General features: G+C 49.0%; 1 protein-coding gene across 3 annotated transcripts in view; it reads left to right on the top strand.

Moving 5' to 3' along the window:
- RASGRF1 (Ras protein specific guanine nucleotide releasing factor 1) overlaps positions 1 to 25,850 on the top strand; it is a 128,950-nt gene that overhangs the window by 22,478 nt on the left and 80,622 nt on the right. For 2 of the 3 annotated variants that reach the window (XM_010379646.2, XM_010379645.2), the window contains exons 2-5: positions 2,271 to 2,377; positions 8,373 to 8,520; positions 17,245 to 17,337; positions 20,156 to 20,409. In XM_010379646.2, coding sequence (XP_010377948.2) covers positions 2,271 to 2,377; positions 8,373 to 8,520; positions 17,245 to 17,337; positions 20,156 to 20,409 — 602 coding nt within the window. Of the gene's footprint in view, positions 1 to 2,203; positions 2,378 to 8,372; positions 8,521 to 17,244; positions 17,338 to 20,155; positions 20,410 to 25,850 lie in introns of those variants that run through there. The other variant, XM_030931776.1, reaches the window with a different exon arrangement.

Here is a 25,850-nt window from a genome sequence, read left to right as displayed (position 1 = left end):
CTGGCATCCTTCCTCACAGTTAGGTTTCCAGCAGGGGTGAGGCTGCAGGGGATTCCAGTACACACAGGTAGAAGGGAGCCATCTGCTTCCCCACTCAGTAGGGCCAATTGGGAAGACTCTGTGAGGAGTGAAAGGCCTCAGCCGAGCCCATCACCCCATGCAGCTCTGAGTCCCCTGGTGACCCAGTGGGGAAGGAGAACACTCCTGCTCTGGTCCCAGCAATGGGCCCCTATAGCTCTGGGACATTCCCCTTGGGGCTCTAAGGAGACCCAGCAACCCCACTGTGCCTATATGTAGCTGAGTGCCTTGTTTCTGATTTGGGACTCTGAGTCTCACCTGCCTACAGGCTCCTTGAGGTGGGGACTTTGCCTTTTTATCTTTACATCCCAGAACCAAGCCCAGGGCCTAAGCAGGCAGCAGTTGCCCAGTGCAGGTGTGTCATCCTGGCTCCTCTGCTTTCCCACTGTTTGACCTTAGGCAAGCAGCTCAACCTCTCTGAGCTTCAGGTTCATCAGCTGTAACACAGAGAATACCTGTTCCGCTTGGTGAATGTGGAAATAATGAGATCATGGGAGACAAGCATTTGTGTGTTCATCATCTCTCGAGAGATGGGGAAAGTGCTAGGTAGCCGCCTGCCACTATGTGTCACCTGCTTCCTCCTCGAGGGGGGCGGGTTGCCCACTGGAGCCTTTCAGATTCAGTTATTTGAGGCTATAGCTGACATTTCATTCTATAGCCCCAGTTATCTGTTTCCTAGGAAACAAGAGACAGACATTGACTCTGTAACAACTCTCTCTCTCTCTCTCTCTCTCTCTCTCTCTCTCTCTCTCTCTCTCTCCCCCCTTCTCCCTCTCTCTCCCCCCCACCGCACTCATTTCCCCCGCCCCCTGCTTCACATACACCCGGCTGCCACCTAGACTGACAATTAACAAAAATACATAAATGTCAGCAGAAGCTAAAATTAGTTTACACACTGCACCTTGTGCTGCTGCTCCCTGCCACCTGGACACCGAGGGATGGAGGGATGGGCACCCTCTCTGGCTCAGTACCACACCATGGCTGGCCTGTGGTGCATCCTCTGAATGGCAGACCTAAGGACCCCTCTCTGCACCTCACCCCCTGCCTCTCTCCTCCCCGTTTCACCAGGACTAGGCCCAGGCTGGTCCCCCAGCACTTCGTTTGTCTGTCTGCTCTCTTCGACAAATCCCTCTGCATGTGGAACTGGCCCCTCAGAGCCCCTGCCCCTTCCTCCTGCCAATGTCCCAGCCCAGTCTGACTCTCCCAACATGCCCCGTTGCTCAAACCAGAAACCTGGGCTTTGTACTTGCTGTCCTCTCCTCCCACGGCTCCCCCTCTCAGCTGCACCCCAGGTCCCTGCCCGCCTGCCCACTGGCATCCCTGTACAGCCCCCTCCCCCTCCCAAATATGCTGTGAGCTCTGGACACCAAGCTGTCCCCATGCTCTTCCATTCAGCTGAAATAAAACCAGAACCAATGTCCCATCCTCTGGGAAGCCCTCCTGATCTCCCTGGGATAAGTCAGTGGGTGACTTGCTGTGTGCCCCCACAGCCCTTTGTTCTTACCTCCATGACAGTAGTGATTGCACCACATTAATTATAGCAATTACAGTGCTTACTATGTGCCAAGCATTCTTCTAGGAGCTTTACATGAATTTAATTCGTATAACAGTATTGCAGATGGGTGTCTATTGTCTGACTCTTCCTCTTCCCTGAGTCCTTAAGGGGCAGGGCCCATGGTTGGCATGGTTCTAAGTTAGTCACCTACACCCAACACAGAGGTGGCTTCCAGTGGGCTCTTATAGGGACCGTGTCTGTTTACTCATTGCTCTAACCCCAGGACCTAGAAGGGCACTTAGTCCATTTTTGTGCTGTGAGTTAAATACATGCTGCATTGAATTGGTAACCCAATTCCCAAAAGGATGTTCTAATGATGTGCTTTCCCTGCCTTCCCATCGGCGTGCCTGATGGTTTCAAACTGGCTTTTTTGCAATTTGTTGCCAAACAGGGCTTTGTGTGTTTTGTTTCCTTCTTACAATATCCTAAGCATAGGTTCTGTTACATGGTACAAAAGCCCTTTTAATCGAGAATTGGAAACTGCTAAATAGGATGGCATTCTGATTATCACAAACAAGGAATCTGTGCCTAGCTGATGTGGCAGCAGGCACTTTGCAAAACAGCTAGATTGATTGCAGGAGTCTCTGTTGGTCCCATGGACACTCTGGTAATTGGAGATGTCTTCTTCTTGGTACAGCATTACTTCACGGTGAACTTCAGCCATGAGAACCAGAAAGCCTTGGAGCTGAGGACAGAGGACGCAAAAGATTGTGATGAATGGGTGGCAGCCATTGCACATGCCAGGTATGTCTCCGTGCCCCGGGCAGGAAGCCCCCACCCCATAGTCCAGGCAGAAGAGACCAGACCCAAGGGCCCTTGAACAAAGCCAAGCCCCATGAAGAGGAGGGCAGGGGAAAGGAGGAGAAGAAGCATCTCTTGGCAGGGTCCACCCTTACAGCCTGCACCTCTGAGATGAGCCTCTCGGTGCCACAGGGAATGAGAGGCCACGAGTATTGTAGCTCCTACCCTGTTCCCACACTAGTTACCTCTTTTATATTAGTGGAACCAAGTATTTGGTTTGGTTAAAGGATTTTGTGGTTCCTGAAGCCTAAGTCCTCCAAGATTCTGACCCAAATGCAGCCATTCATTTGCTGCATGACCATGGACCAGTCCTCTCTGCTCTCTGGACCTCACTTTTCTCATCCAGAGACTGACATTCTAAACCTCTCTGAACTTTGACACTCAGGGATTCTAGGCCTGCTCCTTGCCTCTGCTCCGGCAGTAAGTGCCCCCTGGAGGGAGACTCCCTGGGCCAGGAGAGGGGAAAGACAAAGGACAATAGGTACCACAGAGACAACAGGGGCTCCAAGCTGAACGGAGTCCCTTTTGGGTCCTAGAGAAATGATGGGTTTGTGAGCCAGGATGTGATTCCAGAGCTGACAATCGTCTGGCAGAGCTGAGCATGGTTAGGGGCAGCAGCACCCAGACTTTCCCTTCTGGGCAGTGGATCTTTCTACCTTAGTGAGTAATGGTGTTTCTGTGTCTGCTGCCTAAAAAAATGGAAGCTCCTGAGGGCAGGGATCAGATGAGATTCTTTGCATTACTGAGGCCTGATAAATGCATAGACAGAGTGCCCAGTAAATATGGGTTAGAGGAATGCAAGAATGGATGGATGGTTGGAGGATGGATGCAAAACTGGTTGTTGAGTTTATATACGGAAGATGAATGGTGAATTAATGGAGGATACGTGGATGATGCATGGACAAGTTGAAAGTATGTGTGGATGATGGATGTATGCTTGGATAGATGGATCCTAGGGCCCCTCCTTGAGCCTTGGGTCAGACTAGTTAACCAGAAGCCCTTATTATGACTATAGCAATGACCTTGGCCCTGAGATAAGGCCATCTCTAGTTCTTTCCTCAAGGGGTATCCATTCTAGCTACAGAGACCAGGTTGTCACATATGAACCAGTAGTCAGGCCCAGTGCACAGTGCTGGGAGACAGATGGATGCAACATAAGTATTCCATCTCAGGTAGACATTAGATGTATGCACAGATAGCTCTGGTGCATGAGGCTGGGTTAAATACAAAACAACATGAGAGAGAGACATTACTTCCATCTGCAGGGAAATGGGAGAATATGGGGAAGCCGGAAATAGGGTAAGATTTGGCCTGAGTAAGGGGATTGGGAGTCAGACTTAATGGGTTAGATTGGTAACATTGAAATGCTCATTTCTCCCCACCCCCCACAAAAAAAGCTTTAAATAAAGGCACTGATACAGGAAAGATAATGAATAATGAAGAGGCAGCTTGGGTGTCATAAAGTGATGAGGTTGGCCAGGTGCAGTGGTTCACACCTGTAATCCCAGCACTTCGGGAGGCCAAAGTGGGCAAATCACTTGAGGTCAGGAGTTTGAGATCAGCCTGGCCAACATGGTGAAGCCACATCTCTACTAAAAATACAAAAATTAGCTGGGCATAGCGGGGGGGTGGTAGGGGAGCCTGTAGTCCCAACTACTCAGGAGGCTGAGACAGGAGAATTGCTTGAACCGAGGAGGCGGAAGTTGCAGTGAGCCGAGATCGCGCCATTGCACTCCTGCCTGGGCAAGGGAACAAGGCTCGGTCTCAAAAAAAAAAAAAAGAGAGAGAGAAGGTCGATGAGGTTGGACCGTGGGCTGGAACCAGACCATAACTGGATCTTGAATACTGCTGAGATGTTTGACCTTTCCCCTGTGAACAGTGGGAAGCCATCGAGGGTGTTATACAAGGGGAGTAGCATGATCAGAACTGTGATCTGAATTGGAAATTGCTCATGATGTGGAGGATAAAACTGAGTGAGGAAGAACCCAGATGCAGGGGGAGCAGTTGGACCTCAGTCTCCTAAGCACTAAAGTAGAACCAAGGGCACAGTTATTTTGAGGAGCAAATGAAATTATTTATGTGAAGGGGCTTTGTAAATGTAGAAGTATTATAGAATTCTAACTTTTACGTGCTGATAACCAGGACTACATTGATTTAGAATCTCAATCAATACGAAAAGTTTCTAAAGGCAATGAAATACCAATACTTATATGGTAGAGTGGCTAAAATGGTTAAGACAGAAAATATTGAATGTTGAAGATGAGTGGAACAAACATGACTCTCATCTAGTGCTGGCAGGAGGATAAAATGGCACAACCGCTTTGGAAAATTGCAAGGCTGTTGCTTAAAAAATTAAACATACATCTGCTCTGTGACCCAGCAGTTCCACTTCTTGGTACTTATCCAAGAGAAATGAAAAAATGTCCATAAGAAGTCGTATGCAAATATCCCTTAGCAGCTTATGCATGATAGTCCAAAACTAAGAATAGCCAATGTGTCCATCAACAGGCAAATGTCTAAAGTCACCTTGGTACATGCATGCAATGGGATGCTGCTCAGCAGTAAAAGGAACCAGTTACAAATGCGTGCAACCTAGTGGATGAATCTCAATATCAATTTGCTGAGTAAAGAGTCAGACACAAAATAGTACAGGATATTTGGTTCCAGTTACATGAAATTCTAAAATAGGCAAAATGAGCCTGTGGTGATAGAAATCAGAACGGTAGTTGCTTCTGGTGTAGGGATTGACAGGGAAGGGCATGAGGGAACTTCCTGGGGTGATGGAAATTTCATCTGGATTTGAGTGCATGCATTTACCAAAACTGATCAAACTGCACTTAAGACCTGTGCTTTCTACAATATGTATGTTAAACCTCAAATTTTAAAAATGAATGATATATATATTTTTTAATTTTAAAGATAGTGTTTTAATTTTCTATTGCTGCATGAGAAATTACCACCAACTCAGCAGCATGAAACAACACCCATTATTTTACCTCCCTGTTCTTTGGGTCAGAAGTCCATGCTTGACTGAGGTCTCTCTCTGCCCAGGGTCTCACAGGCTAAAATCAAAGAGTCATAATCCCAGCACTTTGGGAGGCTGAGGTGGGTGGATCACGAGGTCAGGAGATTGAGACCATCCTGGCTAACGTGGTGAAACCACATCTCTACTAAAAATACAAAAAAGTAGCCAGGCGTGGTGGCGGGTGCCTGTAGTCCCAGCTACTCAAGAGGTTGCAGCAGGAGAATGGCTTGAACCCGGGAGGCAGAGCTTGCAGTGAGCAGAGATCGCGCCACTGCACTCAGCCTGGGAGACAGAACAAGACACTGTCTCAAACACAACAACAACGAAAAAAGAGGCAGTGGGCTGGGCTCCTCTCTGAAGGCTCTGAGAAATCATCACTTCCAGGCTCGTTCTTGTTGTTGCCAGGATTCAGCTCCTTGTAGCCATGGGACTAAAGTCCCTGTTTCCTTGCTGGCAGCCGAGAAGGGGGGTAGGGGGCAGTTCCTAGAAGCTGCATACTCCTTGCCACATGTCCTCCTCCATCCTCAAGCTAGTAACTCTCCAGCCTCAGATTTCTCACTGTCCCTTCTACAACCAGCAGAGAAAACTCCCCGCTTTTAAAGGCTCATGCAATTGGATCACAGCCACCTAGACAATCTCCCTGCTTTAAGGTCAACTGAGCCACATTGACACAAGCTGGTGACAGGAGAAGAAGCCCTGAAGGGCAACTGTGCAACGGTGCATGCAAGGCAGGCAAGGCACTCCTCTCCTGCCTACCATGGACAGGATAATTTTTCAAGCAATTCACTAAATTAAGGACTGGCTCTAAGAAGCCAATAAAATAATAATAATCCAATTGACATCAATGCTGCCAAGCCTGTCTGAGCCTCCAGAGCCTGACAGAATGTTCTGCATCTGAGGGTGTCTGTCTGCTCTACAGTCTGTCCAGCTCTCACAGTTCATCATGTGCTTATGATAACCCAGGGAGGGGTCCCTTCAGCCCATTTGACAGACGTATGACCCAATGTCACACAGGACATGGGTGCCTAAGTGGGGGTTGTAGAGTTCCAGATCCTGGCTCCCAGTAAGCTGGGAGCTCTGCAACTGCCAGGTAATGCAGATTCAACACAAACTAGAAGCCTTCCTCCCCAATAAAGGAGCAGCTGGTGATGGAGACCACAGACCTGTGAACAAAAACCTCTCCATATGCTTCATCCTTTTGGAAGCCAGGGGCACATGTCAATGGGACAGTGATGGAATGATGGGACATGCTGATTGTTTGCCTTCTTCCTTTGTCAAGCCCTGGGGCCAGCCCACTGGCCTCTCAGGAATGTCTCCCATTCAACATGGGGGCTGGGGGAGTGACACGGCAATGGTCGCAGAAAGGGAAATCGAGGCACCTTCCTTAGAATAGTCAACATCAACATCAGCCATCCTGGCTGAGCTGAGGCTTGTTGAGCAGTGCCTGGGACAATAGGAGCTATCATGCTCTTATCTATGGAGTTGGCCATAAGACCAGAGGGGGACACTGTAACTGTAAGCATCACTGAACCCTCAGACACCGTGTGTGTGTGTGTGTGTGTGTGTGTGTGTGTGTGTGTGTGTGTGTGTGTGTGTTTGTATCAAGGGAGACACTGGCTGTCTTCCACAGCCATATTAAGTATTTTTACATATTCCAACTTAGTTTTTATTTACATATATATAATAGATACTTCCTGTGTACAAAAAAAGGCACTGGAGTGTATTAATATCATGTAGAAACACAATGTTCTCTCGTGCTGTATGTATAATATTCTGGTATTACGGGATGCCTCTGGGGGGGGGGTGTGTTTATGTACAGCAAGGTATAAAATGCAACATCAAGTGCATTTTACAGTGTATGTTTCAGTGGAGAGAACTGTATGCCAAACCAGAAGATGAAACCACTAAAGGAGGCACAAATACACTGTCAGGGGCTGGAGCCCGACTCTAGCTCCAGCTTTGACACTCATGGACTGTGATTTGGACCTCAGTTTCTTCATTTGTGAAATGAGACAACTGGTCTTTTGTGATCCCCAAGTTTCCTTCTCTGAGAGTCTGTGAGCCTGTAAAGATCGCGCCTGCACAAGGGAGGATAGAAGGATTAGAAGGATAGGAAGGAAAGGAAGGATAGGAAAGATAGGAAGGAAAGGCAGGAAAGGAAAGATAGGAAGGAAGGGAGGGAGGAAGGGAGGGAGGGAAGGGAGGAAGGGAAGGAAGGATAGGAAAGGGAAATATAGGAAAGGAAAGGAAAGGGAATGGAGGAAGGAGAGGAAAGGAGAGAAGGATGGAGGGAGGGTTGGAACGAGGGACAGAAGGAGGGAGGGAGGCTAGCAGAGCAGCCTGCAGATGAGGTGGACACCTGTTTTACAGCACTCTGACGGGGTCCATTAGTAAGAACAGACTAATGAAGCAGCCGAATTTTCACACCTGTGGGGTCGGGGGAGGTATGGTGGTACAAAACAGACTCCTTCAGGCTCTCAGCTGAATTTCCTTTGCAAGGAAAAACAATTAAGTCTCTTGAGAAGATGGAAAAACTTAAAAACCTGATATTCATTTTCATAACAGAAGCACAAAATCTTATTACACTTTAATAGGACAGCATTACAAACTAAAGGATTCTCTCTTCTAGCCCTGTTATTTATCTTTAAAAGTGGGTGGGAACAAGAACGCAGATGTGCTTTCTAGATCAGACTCGCACTCGGGCCCACCACCCCACCTTGCTCCAGCTGTCTCCCTCCCTGGACTGCCCCCAGCTCCACCCTGCCAAGCCCTCTCACTCTGCAGGATGCTGGGAGTCAGGGCCTTCTGCTAAGTGCAGGTGGGTGGGTGAGCCCCTCTCCCAGTCAGTGCCCTGCTTGGTTCGCCAGAGGACAAGGAGTCAGCATCTTACCTGCCATGTCCATCTGTCCACAGCTACAGGACCCTGGCCACAGAGCATGAGGCATTAATGCAGAAGTACCTGCACCTGCTGCAGATCGTGGAGACGGAAAAGACCGTAGCCAAGCAGCTTCGGCAGCAGATCGAGGATGGGGAGATCGAGATCGAGCGGCTGAAGGCAGAGGTGACTGCGGGCTGGCGGGTGGAGAAGGCTGGCCAGGGGCCCAGGCCCTAGGCACAACATCTTAAACCCTGGGCTCCTGCAGGATCAGGGAGCCACATGACGGGCAGGGGAACCAGCTCCCAGATGCAGTTCTTCCAGGCTCCAAACTTAAGATGTGGTAGTACTGGCAGAATGAGAAGGTCCTGTGGTCAGACTGGGTTTAAATCTCATCTCTGCCACTTACTGACTTGCAACCTGGAACAAGTCCCTCAACGTGCCTGTGCCTCAGTTTCTGCAGCTGTAAAACACGGCTTTCTATAAACACCTGACAAGGTCGTGAGGATTGAGTGAGATTACCTATGGGCAAGCTCCTAGTTACTGTGTCAGCAACTGTATTGACTGAGCATTCTGCATTAATAGCCCAAGACTCTGGAGGGCGCAGGGTCACTGGTAGGTCACTAGAGTGTGGGCTTCTGCTCAACTCCAAGGCAGCCCCTTCCCTCCACCCATCTTGATGAAAGCTCCTGCAGGGGCCCACCAGCCAGCATTCTGGAGGCAGCATTGTTGCCAGACTAAGCTTCTTGGCACCTGGCTTCCCCAAGTGCGGGTCATGAAGCAGCAGCATTGATTTCACCTGGAACAGAAGCTCAGGCCCCGCCCCAGATCTTCTAAATTAGAATCTACAGTTTAACAACAGCCCAGGTGATTCCATTTACATTAAACCTTGGGAAGCACCAGCTCTTAGTCCCTTAGATGCACCTCACCAGCTATCAACCCCGACACAGAATGATCTGATCATCTCTTCCCCCCATCACCTCACCAGCATGCTCAGAACCATCTGGCCATATCATACAAGGACCATGGACTCTGCACTGAAGAGGGGAAAATGAAAACACAGACCCCTGAAGTCAGCTGGGTATCCAATTTGCAGGGTCTGATGCGAGGTGAAAATGCAAGGCCCAGGCCAGGGAAGTCATTCTCCTGTCCCACAGCCTCCTGATCTAACTCATGGCAGACAGGCAGCACCCAACCTCAACCTCCAGCCTGCCCTGCCCCGACTGCCAGGATGTGCTCAGTAGCTGGACTTGGGTGGGCAAGGAGCTCCTTCTGAGTCACCCACCTAATGCACCCTGGCACTGCCAGCCTGTAGCACCGTGGGGTGCACACTGGCCCCCAGCCTGCACCTATGCCCAGGCACCTGCTGAGGGCCAGGGGCGATGGTAGACTGTGAGTCTCCTCAGCTGACTCAACCAGTTGCTTCCTCAGCAAATGGTAGCAGAGGTCTTGGGGCCTGGGATGCCAGCGTGTGAGGAATAAGCAGTCAATAACCCATCCAAGTTGCCGAGAAAGCAGTGGCAGGTAGGAACATGCATGAGCCAAGGCTCCAAGACCCTGTGGTGTGCTCATGGTCCCATCAGATTTCACTCACTAAACACAATTCAAAGAGAAAACTATTTTAAGAATTTCAACAAAAGAGCTTGAAGTCCCAAGTGCAGGGCCTTCTGAACATAGGACCCCATCACACCTGCTAATCCAGCTCTGCCTGGAATGTTCAAAGATCTAAAGCCAACAATTCCACCTTGTTCCGCAGCAGCCAAGCCCTGAACTAAAAGTAACAACTTGCAACCTCAAGGTCAACAAAAATTCCAGATTCTACACACCTCGGCTAGCCTGATAATGGGCACCTTCAAGACATACATTCTTTCTTTCCCCACAACCATCCTGATAGGATCAGTTACCTGCGTTTCACAGGAGGAACCAGACTCAAAAAGCCCGAGTCACTGGCCCAAGCTCACACAGCTGGGAAGTGGCAGAGGACTGGAACCCGGGTCTCCTATCTGCTTGCCAGTCTTTCCACTCTACTCTGGTAGCCTCTTCCCACAGGGCTACCAGAGCTCAGTTCAGGGATGTCCCCTCTCCAGCCCACCCAGTTCATTGTGGGATCAATCCTTGCCCAACACAGATTCCTAAATCCAAACTGAACTCCTATACAGGATCAGGGAAGGAGCCCAGCCCCAGTACCAGATTATTAGCTTCATGATCAAGGGTGTCCAGGTGTCATTCATTCATTCACTTACTCACTGAAGATCACCTACCACTGACCTCATCCTTGTCCCCAAGCACTCACCTCTTCACTGTGGGCACCAGTGCACTACCCATCTCCTGGCCTTTGCACATGCTGGTGCTTCTGTTTGGAATGCCCTTTCATCCCCAAGCGTCCTACCTGGTGACATCCTACCAAACTCAAATGCCTCACCCTGGGGGACTCCTGGACTGGAGGGTGCTCCCTGCTGTCTGCTCCCATGGCTTTCCGACACTCAGCTCACCATGTGAGAGCAGGCTCCATGCGTGCCTGTCACCCCAACAGGCCTGGCAGGAACTCCATAAGGACAGGGCTGTGTCGCTTATCACTCCTTCCTTTGGCCTGGCACATAGTAGGTACTCAATAAGGGCTTGATGAATGAATGGTTGTCAGACTTTGTGGGAAGCATTAGAGATATGAAAGTTTCTGCCTTTGGGTCTGATTGTGGTAGAGTGTCATCAGTGCCATAGTAGGGTTTGCGGTGTGAACCCAAGTCAGGAAGTCAGTTGTTTTACAGCCTGGGAGGTGTGGGGTCATGTTGCACATGGCCTTAAAAGGTGTCAGGGCAATTTAGGTCAGAGAAGGGGTATAGGTGCAAAGGGCAGAGCCCCCTGTGGTGTTGGGGAGCAGAAAGCAGGTCAGTCATGACTGAGTGAGAGTGTGTGTGTGTGTGTGTGTGTCTCTAAGTGGCAGCAGAGATGAACTTGATGGGAATTTTTGGAGCGATGCTTCCAACTGAGTGTATTACCGTTCAGGGCAAAAGATTTTTTAAAGAAGACTTTGAAAGAAGGACCATCTTAACAAAGCTTTCTGGCCATAGTATCTCTCTTGGTCTCTCTCTCTCTGTCCCCCTGATATATACACACACACATACACATATGCAAAAACATGTCCTGCAGGTCAGAGGGTACCTGCTGGCTCTGAGTGGGCTCTAGGAGAGTGGAAACAGAGCTTATTCCTGAGGAGTGGCCATCAGGTGGGCAGGACACACTGAAAAGCCAGGTGAGTGATGAGTGACACCAGTGAGGAAGGCCCAGGGTCTTAGACTGTCAGAGCCAGGAGGACTCTGAAGACACCAAGTCCGTGAGGAGGAAGCAACTTACCCAAAGTCTCTCGCCTCCACCACTGGATCTCCTGGCTGAAATCCTTGGCCTGAGCCTGCCCCACCACAGCCTTCTCCTCCCTGCTGAGGAGAGGACCTTGATAACAAGGTACGTATTCAGGAATGACAGTGTTGCCTGGATGGCCCCACACTCTCATGGTCCACCTCTCTTCTGATGGCCAAATAAGCTTCCTCAGGCCCCATCCCACATATTCCTGAGGATTCCCAGGGGCTTACATTCCCCTGGCCACCTCTTGCTTTCAAACTCCACTCTCCTGACCTGTCACTGCACTTCTCATGGCAGCTGCCTCCACTCAGTCTTCACTGCTTCTTTCCCCTTTAGTAGTCACTACCTGTATCTGTCAGAATGGGCTAGATTATGCTGCAGTAACAACCTCCAAATCTGAATGTCTTAAAACAACAGAGGTTGATTACTGACTCTGTGTGTCCATTGAGAGTTCTGCTGAAGACTCTGCTCCCCAAAATCCTCCAGTGATTGAGAGACAAGCCAAGGAGGCTTCTGCCATCAAGAAATTCACCAGTCATGTGGCTGGGCTGGGGAAAGGCACATGGCACACTGCTCACATCACATTGGACAGAGCAAGTCACATGACTGTACCCAACTTCAGAGGATCTGGGAAATACAACCCACCATTTCCAAGAAGAGAGAGAACCAGAGTATCTGCAAAAGTCCCAACAACGACTCAGAGGAGGCTCCTCCTTCAGTCCCTAAACCCATAACACAGGCTGTTGTATGTAACAGAATGGAGGGGCACTCCACTATTAAAACAGAAAACAGCTCAAAAATGAATAGAAAACACCTCTGCCCTCATGTCACCCAGCCTTTCCTGCCACAACCATCCTTCACCAACCTCCCCTTTACACACTGACTTCTCTCCTCACACTCCCACGTGCCACTTTTGTTGTTGTCTATAACCTCTTTCCCTAACAAGATCTTCCCCCTGCATCCAGTGATGTGCCAAAGCCTGCTTCTACCATTGGCCATTGGCCATCTACACAACACTCTATAACACCAGCTTGCAAGAGCCAACTGCTAGATTTTCAAGAATTTCGCTAGCTGCGTATTTGACCTTTGGTAGCTTGAAATGGGCTGAGCTAGGAATGGGCTGACATCATGGGAACTGGCAAATGCTACAAGTCAGTTTTCCTTTCAGAGAGCTTTACCATTTATAATTTACCATTATATTGTTGTCTGTAACTTTTTTCATGACCAGCTCTGTAATTTGCAGGGCTCAGCACGAAAGAAAATGTGGGGCCCTTAAAAACTTCGAGACAGCAACTGCAGAAGCTTAAACCAACCATTGGGCCCTTGTAAGCCTGGGGCTCTGTGCAAATGCACAGGCCACACATCCATGAAGCCAGCCTGTCTCTTCTCCCTTTGTACCCTCCATCCTGTGGCACCCACCCCAGCCATCTCTGTAACAGGAGATCATGCTGACACACCTGTAACGTTACTAAGTTAAACAATCAATCCCCTGCTGACTTAGTCTCTTCTCTCCCTTCTAAACAATCCTATCAGGCCTTCTCTTTCATTACCAGAAAACCCCATCAAGGAACCATCTAAACAAGGGAACGTCTGCCTCTGAGAAGACTCCTCCCCTCCTCTAGAATGCTCAGTTTGGCATGATTTCATTTTCTTAATAGCTATTTCTCTCCCATTTGCAATTGGAAGTAAATTTGGATAGCTAAGACAGGCCCTAAAGGGCAGCATAGGAGTTTGCAGATGGCTGTAATATTTTATTGGCATGGGAACACACATATCCCAGAAGGCTGACAGTGGAGGGAACTGCAGAGATCTTTACCCTAAGGTTCAAAATGAAGACTTAGCCTTGGAATCAGTTTTAGGTTTTTTTATTTTTTTATTTTTGGAGATGGAGTTTCAATCTTGTCGCCCAGGTTGGAATGCAATGGCACGATCTTGGCTCACTGCAAACTCCGCCTCCCAGGTTCAAGCAATTCTCCTGCCTCAGCCTCCCAAGTAGCTCGTGTTACAGGCACCACACCCAGCTAATTTTTGTATTATTAGTAGAGATGGGGTTTCACCATGTTGGCCAGGCTGGTCTCGAACTCCTAACCTCAGGTGATCACCTGCCTCAGCCTCCCAAAATGCTGGGATTATAGGTGTGAGACATCGCAACTGGCCTAGAATCAGTTTTGCAAACACACTTTGATGTGGAACCCCAATATATAAAATAGGTAGAAGACTGCTCTGGGGAAAGGAGGGGAGGGTGGCCTTGGTCCTTCCCCACCAGCACCCCCTCTCCATGGCCACTCTCCCTGCTGTGGCCCTGCTGCCCATCTCCTGCCATCCCCCATTCCCAAGACTTGGTGCCCTGGCACACAACACTCTATCACACCCATGCCTTTGTTCATATCATTCCCTCTATTTGAATTCTCTCCCCCACATATACCAACTGTTGGACTCCTGTTTGCCCTTCAAAACCTTTCCTGGGGAGCCTTGCCACTTCCTGGCCGAGGCCCTCCCATGGCAGTGGGTACACAGCTCTGTTCTGGCCTGGCCTTGTTGGATTGCAAGTCACCTCTATGAATGCCTGACCTCCTTCTTAGCCTGGGAGCTCCTCCAGGGAAGGGGCACTTGGCACGGTGCCCAAACAGACACCATCAGAGCATGCTGATAAGGTTGGCACAAAGGAAAACAGAGATGGGGGCACCTGTTAGGCTTGGATGGGGGCAGAGGGAGGCAGGGAGGCAGGAAAGACAGCTGAGTTGTGTGGCACCTGCTTGAAAAGCAAGCAATGCAGCAATCTTTAGTAAACCCTTGGCTGCTAACAAAGAGCAAAAGACCTGGATTGATTCCATCACCCATTACTGCACTGACTAAACACATTCTGGGTTAAAGAAAGTGTCTCCAGAGAGGGGAGTAGGGTGGAGCAGGAGCCAGTGCACCATACCCAAAGCAGGTGTAGCAAGTAAGAGTTTGCCTCTAGGGGCAAAGAAAGCCAGTCTGAGGGTGGTGGGTGGGCAGGAGCCAGCCAAGACACCAGGCATGGAGCCAGGTGTGGAGTCAGCCAGTCAGAGTCAGGGTGTGAGTCAGAGGTCCAGTTCCCCATGGCTGTAATTCACCAGGGTCAACTAAGTGGGGCAGGATGTAACCAAACAAAGCAGGATGCAAAGCAAAATCTACTTCTAGGAGGCACCTGCCAGTGTCAGGGAAAGGCTGCCTCCATGAGCCCTCCATGAGCCCTTTAGGCCTGGGGCTCCCACCACCAGCCCGATATTGGCTCCTAGTTGCAATCGGCCAAGACTAGACATAGTTCAAGACTCTTGCAGGGTCCCCAGGCTTGCAACCCTCCAGAGCTTTGCCCACTTAGCCTGATCCTTAAATAAAGACTCCAAAGCTACCATTGTTGCCTGTGCATGTAGCATGGTGCCTGACCTAATTGCATCTGTTTTTCTGCCCTGGTGCCTGTTGAGTAGATGTCCCGGAATGTCTCTCTCTGAGAAGATCACCATCAGTTTTAAACACAGACCACTTCCCCCACCCCAGCACACATACACACACATATCACCATCCTAAAGTGAAAAGAGTTGCTATGTGCAAATCCCAAAATTGGCAAAGAAAGCACAGAGGTGAGAAGAAGCTGAAGGTTAAGGTGTTGACTGAGCAGGCTCCAAAGGCATGTGTGTGTGTTTGTGTGTACACACACTTGTGTGTTCCTTAGCCCTTTAGAGTCCAGATCAAAGAATCAGTCATCATTTCAATGTGCAAATGTTCTCAAAGGATCAAAAAGGGGGAGGGGGAGGGCAGAAAAGCCCATCTCCATGCTGACTATTTCTCAGTTAGATATTTTCGGCCACTCTTCAATCACAGGGGTAATTTTAGCAACCAGGGAGTGAAGAGCGGGTAACTGTTCCATTTTGCTTTCAAAGTGCTTGATTTGCTCAATTATGAGCACCCATTCATCCTGTGGTTCAGCAAGTGGCCTTGAGGGGACAAAAGCCATGTGTTCCCAAGAGGGAACAGCACCGGGCTTTGTGGCTGTGTTCATAGAATCCCCCAAGCTACTATCTTTAGACATGCAGGGCTTCATTACTGCAGTGTTTTCCCTTGGTTAATGTTTTTGTTGCTGCTGTTGCTCTGATTTTTTTTTAATTCACTGATTTGTATAGACAACAAGAATGTGCTGAGTGCCCAACGTCGCGCTAGGCACCAGGAGCACAATAAATGAAACAGCTGCAATCCCTTCTCCCTTAGAGCTCACAGCAAAGATAGAAGAGTAGACAGGCAATTCCAGCATTTTCACAGGAAAGTCCGTGGTGCAGTGGGAACCCTGCTACAGGACACAAAACAAGGACTCACAGAATTGGAGTGGTTGGATGAGCCCTGCGCAGGAGGATACACCACTGGCCTTCTATGGGATGAGTCCCAGAGGCCCCTGGCCACAGTGCAGCTTAAGGTGCACCTTCTCCTAGGCACCATGCCTTGGTTTTGTTCTTGCAGCTATGTCGACATCTGTGATCCCCAAATTATGCAAAAGGAGATGTTTAGAGCAGCTAGATATTCAAAGAGCTATTCCACTTTTCTAGGCCAGCAGTTTCGAGGTTATGATTAAAACAGGCCTCTGATTCTAAGAGGTGCTTTGGGGCTGCCCAGGAAGGAAAGCGCCAAGCCAGCAGGGCTTCACCCGGAGCCACCTGCTCTATCTGATTTATATCCAGATACAATTTTGTTTGAAAAATAAAGGGATTACCTAGATGCCCATCAAAAGGGGGAATGGATAAATAAAATGTGGTCTACACACACGAGGGAATATTGCTCGGGCCTTGAAAGGGAAGGAGACTCTGACCCATGCTGCAACATGGAAAGGAACTTGAGGACATTATGCACCGTGAAATAAGCCAGTCACAGAAAGACAAATAGCGCATGATTCTACTTAGATGAGCTACCTAGAGGAGTCCAATTCAGAGGCACAGAAGGTGGAATGTGGTTGCCAGAGACTGGGAGGAAGGGGAATGGAAAGTTATTGTTTGATGAGTACAGAGTTTCAGTTTTACAAAATGAAGAGTTCTGGAGGTAGATGGTGGTGATGGTTGCACAACACTGTGAATGTCCTTAATACCACTGAACCATACCCTTAAAAATGGTAAAAATGGTAAATTTTATGTTACATGTGTTCTATCACAGCAAAAATTATAAAATAAAGGGACTAGTGGTTTGGGGAGTAGGGAGGAGAATCACAGATTTAGGTCAAATTCTGAGATTACAAATGAGGTGGCTATAGCCCCGAGAGCAGAAGGACTTCATCCAAGGTCACTGTGGTTGGGCAGCCCAGCTGGCCTGGAACCCAGGTGTCTACCCATCCCCCATGCAGCACTTGCTTCTCACAGATGTCTGGGGCCTGTCTGGTTCCATGACCTGGATGCACAGAGTCAGAATCACAAGCTGTGGCATCATGGTTCTTGGGGAAGAAGAGGCAGGGCACTTGGCTGCCACCCTGTGCCTGCCACCCACCGCTCAAAGACCTGGGGCCTCCATGAACCAGTGTCCCTCGCAGGCTGACCTGTGTTTCTGTTGCAGATCGCATCCCTGCTCAAGGACAATGAGCGCATCCAGTCCACACAGACTGTTACCCCCAATGATGAAGACAGCGACATCAAGAAAATTAAGAAGGTCTGTACTATCCCTCTGGGTGGCCCTCTTTGGAGCTCTCTCTTTAGAGAGCCAGCCCAGGGTTGGCAGTATCCACCCACAGTCCCACTGTCCTCAGGGCGTGCCCCCCATCCCCCAACCTCAGCTCCAAAGACAGAGCCCACAACCCCTTATCCCTGAAGGGTACCTTGTCAAGTCATTTCTTCTGGTTATCCCTGTGGGGTAGAGTGCTTCAGCCCCATTTTATAGATAAAACTGAGGGCCGGGCGCAATGGCTCACACCTGTAATCCCAGCACTTTGGGAGGCCGAGGCAGGTGGATCACGAGGTCAGGAGATCGAGACCATCCTGGCTAACACAGTGAAACCCCGTCTCTACTAAAAATACAAACAATTAGCCAGGCCTGGTGGTGGGTGCCTGTAGTCCCAGCTACTCAGGAGGCTGAGGAAGGAGAGTGGTGTGAACCTGGGAGGTGGAACTTGCAGTGAGCCAAGATCATGCCACTGCACTCCAGCCTGGGTGACAGAGTGAGACTCTGTCTCAAAAAAAGAAAAGAAAACCAAGGTTCCACAAGAGGAAGGAGTGGGGAAAGCCAGGACAGAAACCCAGGCCCGGGACTCTCAGCTGACCACTTTCCTCACATTGCCATTCACCTTGCCAAGACCCCCAGGGCCACCTCTCCGCTGCCACTCCCTGGCATGCCACCCCCACTACCATGTACATGCCCCCTCTCACAAATACCTCCTGAGTCCCCAGCAGACCCAGCACAGTAGTCCAGCCTTTTTTGGACCTCACTGCTTTTACCCTATGAGAGTTCAGGAGGAACAGACATCTCAGAAGCTACCAGGGATCTGCCCAGTGGCCAAGTAGTGACATACCATGGGCCACCCTGTGGTGGTGTGGCAGAGGGAAGGAGCATGGGCTGTGTTTGTAGCTTGCCAGACTCAAGGCAGGGGAGCCTGACTCACCCTAAGAAAAACAGGTGAAACCACAGAATCCTATTTGTTGAGTGCATAAAAGGACCCCAATGCCATCCCTAGAAACTGCAAACTGGCGTCCCATGGGCCAAGTTCAGCTTACCAGTGTGTTTGAGATTTTGACATTTTCATCCCAGTGGGCTTTTTTTTTTTTTTGGTTTACATTTTTAAAAATTTGTTGCCAGTGCTTTAAAAGCTAAACGCATCACACAAAAATCTGGATTTCTGGTTTCTTAAGAATAGAAATAGCTAACATTAATTAACTACTTTCTATGTGCCAGACATTATTTTAAGAGCTTTATGCAGATTAATTCTGTCCTCACTAAAATCCTCTGAGGTTTATTTATTATTTTCATTTTACATATGGGGAAGCTGAGACACAGAGAGGCAAAGGAACTTGCCCAAGGTCACACAGCTAAGTATATACAGAGTAACATTCAAACCCTGGCAGCCAAGCTCCAGAGGCTATGCTGCTGGGACACAACATCTCCTTAAAAAGCAGAAGGTCCAGCAGCCCCAGGTCACCTCCTGCACATGACAGCAGCTGGCCCAGGCAAGAGGTGCCACCTTTTGATATACCCCCGCCACCCCACCCCGCCAGCTTCACGCACCTCTAGGAACTGCCAGGGCCCCACAGGCATTGGGACTTGCCACCCAGGTCTGAGTCAAGTCCCATCTGGGCAGAGATGCCCTGACCCATGTTCTCTGCTATAGTCCCAGTGAGCTTCCCAGCCCACCCCTGTATTTGGAGCATTCTGGTTGGAACGTTTTGTTAAAGGCTAACTGAAATCCACCTCCCATTGCTCTATTTTCACCCTCCTGGAACCTCAGAGTAAGCCCCTCCCTCTTTGAGAAAGCCCTTCCTATCTTCAGAGGTAGCTCCTGGGGCTTGGGCAGGCCTCTTCTCTCCACAGCACCCATCTCTAGCCAGCAGGTCTGCCCCTAGACAACTGTACCTGCTGTTTGGAGACAGTGGTCCTTTCAGTGGAGAATATTGTATGAGCACCTCTGCCTGGTCCCCAGTGGCTCATCCCAGCACCCTTCCTCCCAGTGTGGACTGTGAGCTTGCACACAGCTCAGAAGCCCTTGATTGGAAGCCTGTACAGCTTAAAACAACTCTCTGTGTGCATGTCAATCAAGGCCCTTTCCCGAGTTCTTGCCAACACGAGGCCACTCCAAGCAGCCCAGCTCCAAGGCAACTGAGTTAAGTGTCTCTGTTCATTTCCCTACTGAGTCAGGAGGAGAGGCTCCAGGCAGGCACCAGGACTCAGAAGCCGCTGATGAGGGCTAAGTATGAGTTAACTAATTTTCCATGTTCTGTTCAATTTGATAATCACCTTTCTATCCAGAAGAGCTTTAATTGAAACTTCTGGGCTTTCAGGCAAGTCATTAGACAACACAAGGCATGACCCGTGCCCAGCACAGCCCTGCAACCCTTTATCCTCAGGCGACCTCCCATTATGGAGACATGGAGCCACATTTTCCCTCCTCCAGCGAGTGCTTCCAAAGCAACCCAAGGGGTCTTGTTAAACTGCAGAGGTCTGGGGTGGGGCTTGAGAATCTGCATTTCCAATAAGCTCTTCAGAGATGCCGGTCCAATTTGTGGACCACACTTTCAGTCTAGCCATCATCTCTTTAGCCCCATTTTACAGATGGGAAAATTAGCTCAGAGCAACGAAACAACTTGCCCTGCATCATGTGGGCAACAGAGCCAGACCTGGTTACATCTGAGCTCTTTTTGCTACATGCCCGGCATAGGAATAACAGCCTTGGTCCCTGCCCTTGGGGAGCTCACAGCCTCGAAGGACAGGAGTGGTTCAGCCTCCCTGACAGGAGCCTCTCCCCACTGGTCTTGCTGCCCAGGTGCAGAGCTTCCTGCGGGGCTGGCTGTGCCGGCGGAAGTGGAAGACCATCATCCAGGACTACATCCGGTCACCCCATGCTGACAGCATGCGCAAGAGGAACCAGGTGGTGTTCAGCATGCTGGAGGCTGAGGCTGAGTACGTGCAGCAGCTACACATCCTTGTCAACAATTTCCTGCGCCCACTGCGGATGGCCGCCAGCTCCAAGAAGCCTCCCATCACACATGATGATGTCAGCAGCATCTTCCTGAACAGGTGAGCACCCCTAAAGGTTGACCAAGGCAGGAAGGAGACTAGTGAGCATTGGCCACAGCTAAGCTTTGACACACTCTCTCATGTGTTTCCCACTAAGTGCAGATGAGGCCCAGAGAGGATGGAAGTGCCCAAGATCACATGGCTAGAAACCACCAACCCCAACAATTGTGGGGTCTGGGGCAGGGGCACAAATGTAGGCTCACAAAGTATAGGTCTAAACCAGTGGGCCTCAACTGGGGCAGTTTTGCTCCCCAGGGAACACTTAGGAATGTTTGGAAATATTGTTGATTGTCACCACTTGAGGGAGGTTGCTGTTGGCATCTAATGAGTAGAGGCCAGAGGTGCTGTTAAATATCCTACAATATGCAGAACAGTCCCCCACCAACAAAGAATTATTCCAACTAAAATGTCAGTAGTGCCACAGTTAAGGAACCCTGGTTTAAATGTTCAAGAGTTATAAATCAAGCTACAAAACGTAAAATAAAATATTCTTCGACCTTGATGCCATCATAATGACCTGGAGGCCAGGTTGAAGCTTACAATTCTCAGGTGCCTTAGAGTTCTGCTGTGGCACGCTACCCACATGCCTTACATCTTTGTCACGTCTCCCAGATGGTGACCCTGGCATTAGTATGAGGTTTATGGTTCTTCAGAAGGCTGCGCTGATGGCTGCTCTTCTGCTGTTGACTTCTTTTTAAAAGGAAATGGTTTAAATGAGCTTTCTGGTGGGTGATAAAATTGTATAAACTAGATAAAAGCAACAAAAATGAAGACACGCAAACAGCGTGCTATTTACAATGGAATGTCATCTACTAATTAAAGTAAATCATTATGTTCCCCTAGATGTTCATTCAACTACATTTCTTTTCAAATATTCAGCATTCAGTCCTTTCACTAATCTCAACCAGCCTTTTCTCCAAGCCCTCTGCATGAATATTTGGGACCCAGGGCCACCTTCCCTGTGTCCTCCTCTTCCCCTTTCCCTAACAGTGTGATGTGCCTAGTTTGAGGGGACTGTGGAACACCCCAGGGAGGGGGTGTATGAGGTTGTGAGTCAGACATGAGTCTGAGGCTCAGGTGAGAGATTGGGCTGAAGAAACTGAAAGTCATTGGAGTCAGACAGGTGACACCATAGATGTGGACAAGGCATCAGAATATGGGGGACAGAGAGAGAAGGAAAGAGAGAGAAGCAGGCAAGAGGAGGAAAATAGCTTTTGGCCTCATGAGACCTTTTCCAGACTGAATCACAGGGCCCCACAAGGTTGCTTTTTAATAGACATGCTGATCACAGTTCTTAGACATTCAATAAATGCTTTTTATGCATTGACTAAAACAACAACAAAAAAAGAATTATGTGTGTGTGAAATCAGGTAACATTTAACCCAGAAACTCCAAGTGGGTTGTTTAGATTCAGTGACCTGGAATTTGAATGAAAGATGTGAAGAACGTGTTCCTTGCTGAGCAAACCCTTGATAGCTCAGCTGACTTCACAGATTCTCAAACACAAGCCCATCTGTAGGTCTGGGTGGAGCCCGGGGGACTGCATTTCCAATGAGCTTGCAGGTGCTGCTGATGCTACTGGTCCCAGATGGCACTAAAATGGGAGGCTTGAGATAAACAGAGGTGGCTGCCTGTGTTTATCTCCACCATGATTCCTTATTTGAGGTTTACTTCAGGAGGCAGTGGTGTAGTTCTATGTTGTTTGTACTTTTTTTGCATATTAGGCCACCAATGCAAACTTTTGGTGACGATTTATCATCATCGCTAAGAGGTGTCCTTTTGTGTTTGTTACCTTTTCGAAATTTTATTATATTTCATTGATTCATCTGAAATAGAATTCTTTTGACCTGGAATCTTTGATAGAGAATATTCATGCCAGCTCACAGCATTTGTTCAAAAGTTGTTCGGAAAAAAAAAATGACAACATGGTTTTATATTTTTATCTTCAAAGAACTGAATGGATCAGGTCAGATACCTTTAATGGAGAACAAATGAGAAGGAGGAAAGGGGGGGGAGGTTTGCCTTCTCATGAAGCTGATATTTTCAACAATGACCTTAAAAGGAAACATGATAGACTTCAAGATAGACCCAGAAACAAAACAGGGCAAGTGCCCTTCAGCAGGGCAAGTGGAAAGATTTACCCAAATCTGTTTTTTCCTTTCTCTTGTCAATACAAGGCAGTCCATAGGGTGGGGCCCCAGCAATGATTAGGGATGGAAGGAATGGGTTGGTAGCCAGCAGCCCCACCAAAGGCAAGGACACTCATCCACTCGCTCATTCAACAAGCAACACAGAGTGCCTGGCTGCGTGCTGGGTTCACATATATAGAGTGAGCCATGTAAACCCCACCATCAAGTCGAATGATCCAGCAGATGTTTGCCATGAAAGGTGAGAACCACCAGAGTCTTCCTGGAGGAGGTGGTGTCTGAGCTTAGTCTTTAAGGACACGAGAGAGTTTACAGGAGAAGGAGGAGGAAAGAACTTTTCAGGTAGAGAGAACAGCATGTGCGAAGGCCCAAAGGTGAGAGTGGGACTTGATTCTGGAGGCAGGAAGGAGCCATCAGACATTTCAGGCAGAGAATGTCATGGTCAGGTCTGTTGCAGGAAGCTCAGCCCCTCTGCCATGTAGGGGGCACTCCTTGGGGAGAGTGGAAGATGGGAGGCTGGTAGAGAGGCTAAGTGAGCATGGAGGGACTCCAGGGCCTGAGCAGGCATGACTGCCCAGCACATGTTTGCATCCTGCCAGCAGAGGCAAATGTGCATCTGAGCGCACTTCCCTGGTGCCTTGTAGGGGCCTGGATAACTGAAGGCTGGTGGACCCAGAGGCAAAAGTTTGGAAAAGTAATGAGCTCCCCATCACAGTAAGAATTCAGAAGAGTAACCCTTTGTCAGAAACATCAAAGAGGTTTAGAAGTTTAATTGGATGCCCTTTAAGATCCTCCAGCTCTGAATAGTGACACTATGAATGCGATGCTTTCAGGGCCTCCTAGGCAGTGTGCATGCCTGCCTAGAACAAAGACAAGTGGTATCCTCCACAGGCTTCAGCCTGAGAAGCTCCCTTACCCATCCCCATCTCCCCAGGTAGCTGCTTCTTCATCCCAAGGATGCTGCCCATTTCAACTTCTTTACGATGGGCCCAAGGCCAACTGTTGCCTACCTTAGCAATTTTATTGATCTCAGGAAAAATAGCAGCAGCCTGATCAATTCCCAAGACCTCTAGAATATGGACTCTAGAGGTCATCAGAAAAGGCTGCCCCAGGAATGGTACCTGCCTCTTGCAGGCACTAAAGGATCAAGAGACTTGGTGTAAAGTGTTTAGCACAGAGCCCAACATAGCCCAGGTGCTCCATAATAATGCACCATGCAAGAAATCAAAATCAAATATAACATGGAAGGAACACTTCTGACTCATTTTACAAGTCAGCATTACCCTCATATCACAACCAAATACATCACAAGAAAACTACAGCCCAATATCCCTCATGTGCATATATACAAAATAGCAAAGTGAATCTAGCAATATATAAAAAGAGTAATACATCCTGACCAAGTGGGATCCATCCCAGGAATGCAAGGCTGGTTCAACATTGAAAATCAGTCAATGTAATTTACTCTATTGTCTTCCTAGATTAAGTGAGAAGCCCTGGTGGTTATATCAATAGCTGCAAGTCTGATGAGGCTGGTTCCTCTCCTCCACCCTGGTCCCTATTCTCAAACATGTGCAAGCCAGAAATCTTTCCTTCCCCAGGGGTCAGGGTGGGAAGGAAGAGCTGGAACATGATGGTCTCCAGATCATCCTTGCCTTATACATGGTCACTTGGGGACAGCACAAGCTCTATGATTTTTTGCAAACGTAAGGAACAGCTGGAATTTTTTTTTTTTTTTTGTTACCTTAAAACAGCCCCCACTCAGCGCTTTGCAGGATTGAAGTTTCTAGACTGCACTTCCCATACTATGGCAATGCTTTATAGGACCTGCATTGTGCTGGGCTCTCTGCCAGCACTTGACCTGCATGCTTTCTGATCCTCAGAGGCACCCATGAGGCTGAAGCCAGGATCAGAGAGGTGGCAGGAAATGCTCAATAGCACACAGTGAGTGGGGCAGGCTGGGATTGTAACCTAGATTTGTTTAATGGTAAGGCCCCAGCTTCCCACTGCTGCCTTGTTAAATAATGGGCTGGAATCCTCTCCAGGAACCCATTTTCCTTGCCCCTACTGCTAATGAGTGTGGGTCATTACAGCACAGGTCTGGGCATGCACCCTCTGTTGGAGAACTCCCCCTTGTGTGTGAGACCCACGTTTTCACTTGCTGTCCACGCTGTGGGGGCCGATCCAGGGCGTGAACCTCGCCGCTCTCCTTGCCTCAGACCACAGCACAAAGGTCTGTGTGTCATAAGCCATGGTGGAGCTGCCAGCTCACTTGCTGCAAAGCTTTTCCATATGTAGCTCTCCCCTAGATTTGCTTTTAGGCTGAAATATACAGCCACATTAGAGACCTGATGCTAATTTGGTGATTTACTGAAGCTCATTTTAAAAGGTCCTTGGGAGGACAGAAGCCTCTCTCCAGCTTGGCAGATTCATCGAGGATGTTGCAGAGCTGGGGAGGGTGTTAACTGTGTACTTCTCAAATAGAGGGGAAAAGATCTTTGAACTAAACATTTGCAGCAGGCTTTGTTCAGTCAAGACAATAAGCTTAGAAACTGGCTATTTCCCTTTAATAAAAACCATGCCCAGTGCCATGTGCTGGGAACCACAGGTGTTGCCCATGACAAGAGGCAGCCTGTCCTGGTGGCAGATGGTTTATATCTTGCTTCCTGCGCTGACTGATTGGCAGTGGCTGCCTGGAGCCCTGAGTTGAGGGAATGATGAGGCTCAGCAGAAGAGCATGCCACAATCAATTCATCCTGTCTGCATGGGCTGGAGGGTGACGAGGGGCAGGCCCGGAACCCATGATGAGTGACTGGTGCAATGCAACAGGCAGGGTGTGGGGGCAAGAGTGAAGGGGCCTGGTTTAGTCCTGCTCCTGCCCAGCCCTATCTGCCTTGGACTGGCATTGGTTACGTCATGCCCCTTTCTGGGCTCAGGAAGCGAACCAGGCAAAATGAACATGTCCTGCAGTTAGGCCACTTCTCTTGCTGGAACGTTCTTCCCACCCTACTCTCCTTCTGACAGCAATCCTACTCTTTCTTCATGTCTTTCCTTGGTTGCCATGTCCCTGACCACCCCCATGCCCCTTGCCACCACTGGTTTATGTGCTTTGGTCGTGCTGTCCCAGAGCCCCTATGCTTCTCTTTGTTGCATGCATCACACTTAAATAAAGATTTCTTTTTGTGTTTATGTCTCTCACTATATTAACTGTTCAATGTGAGTGGGGACAGGGCCATAGATTACAGCTGCACCAGCTGTGCACTGAACAGTTCTGGGGGCACTGTTCACGTTGCA

This window comes from Rhinopithecus roxellana, chromosome 5 (genome assembly GCF_007565055.1).
Source record: "Rhinopithecus roxellana isolate Shanxi Qingling chromosome 5, ASM756505v1, whole genome shotgun sequence".
Lineage (NCBI taxonomy): Eukaryota > Metazoa > Chordata > Mammalia > Primates > Cercopithecidae > Rhinopithecus > Rhinopithecus roxellana.
Note: the sequence above shows the minus strand (reverse complement) of the source record. Positions and strands in the feature narration are given on the sequence as shown.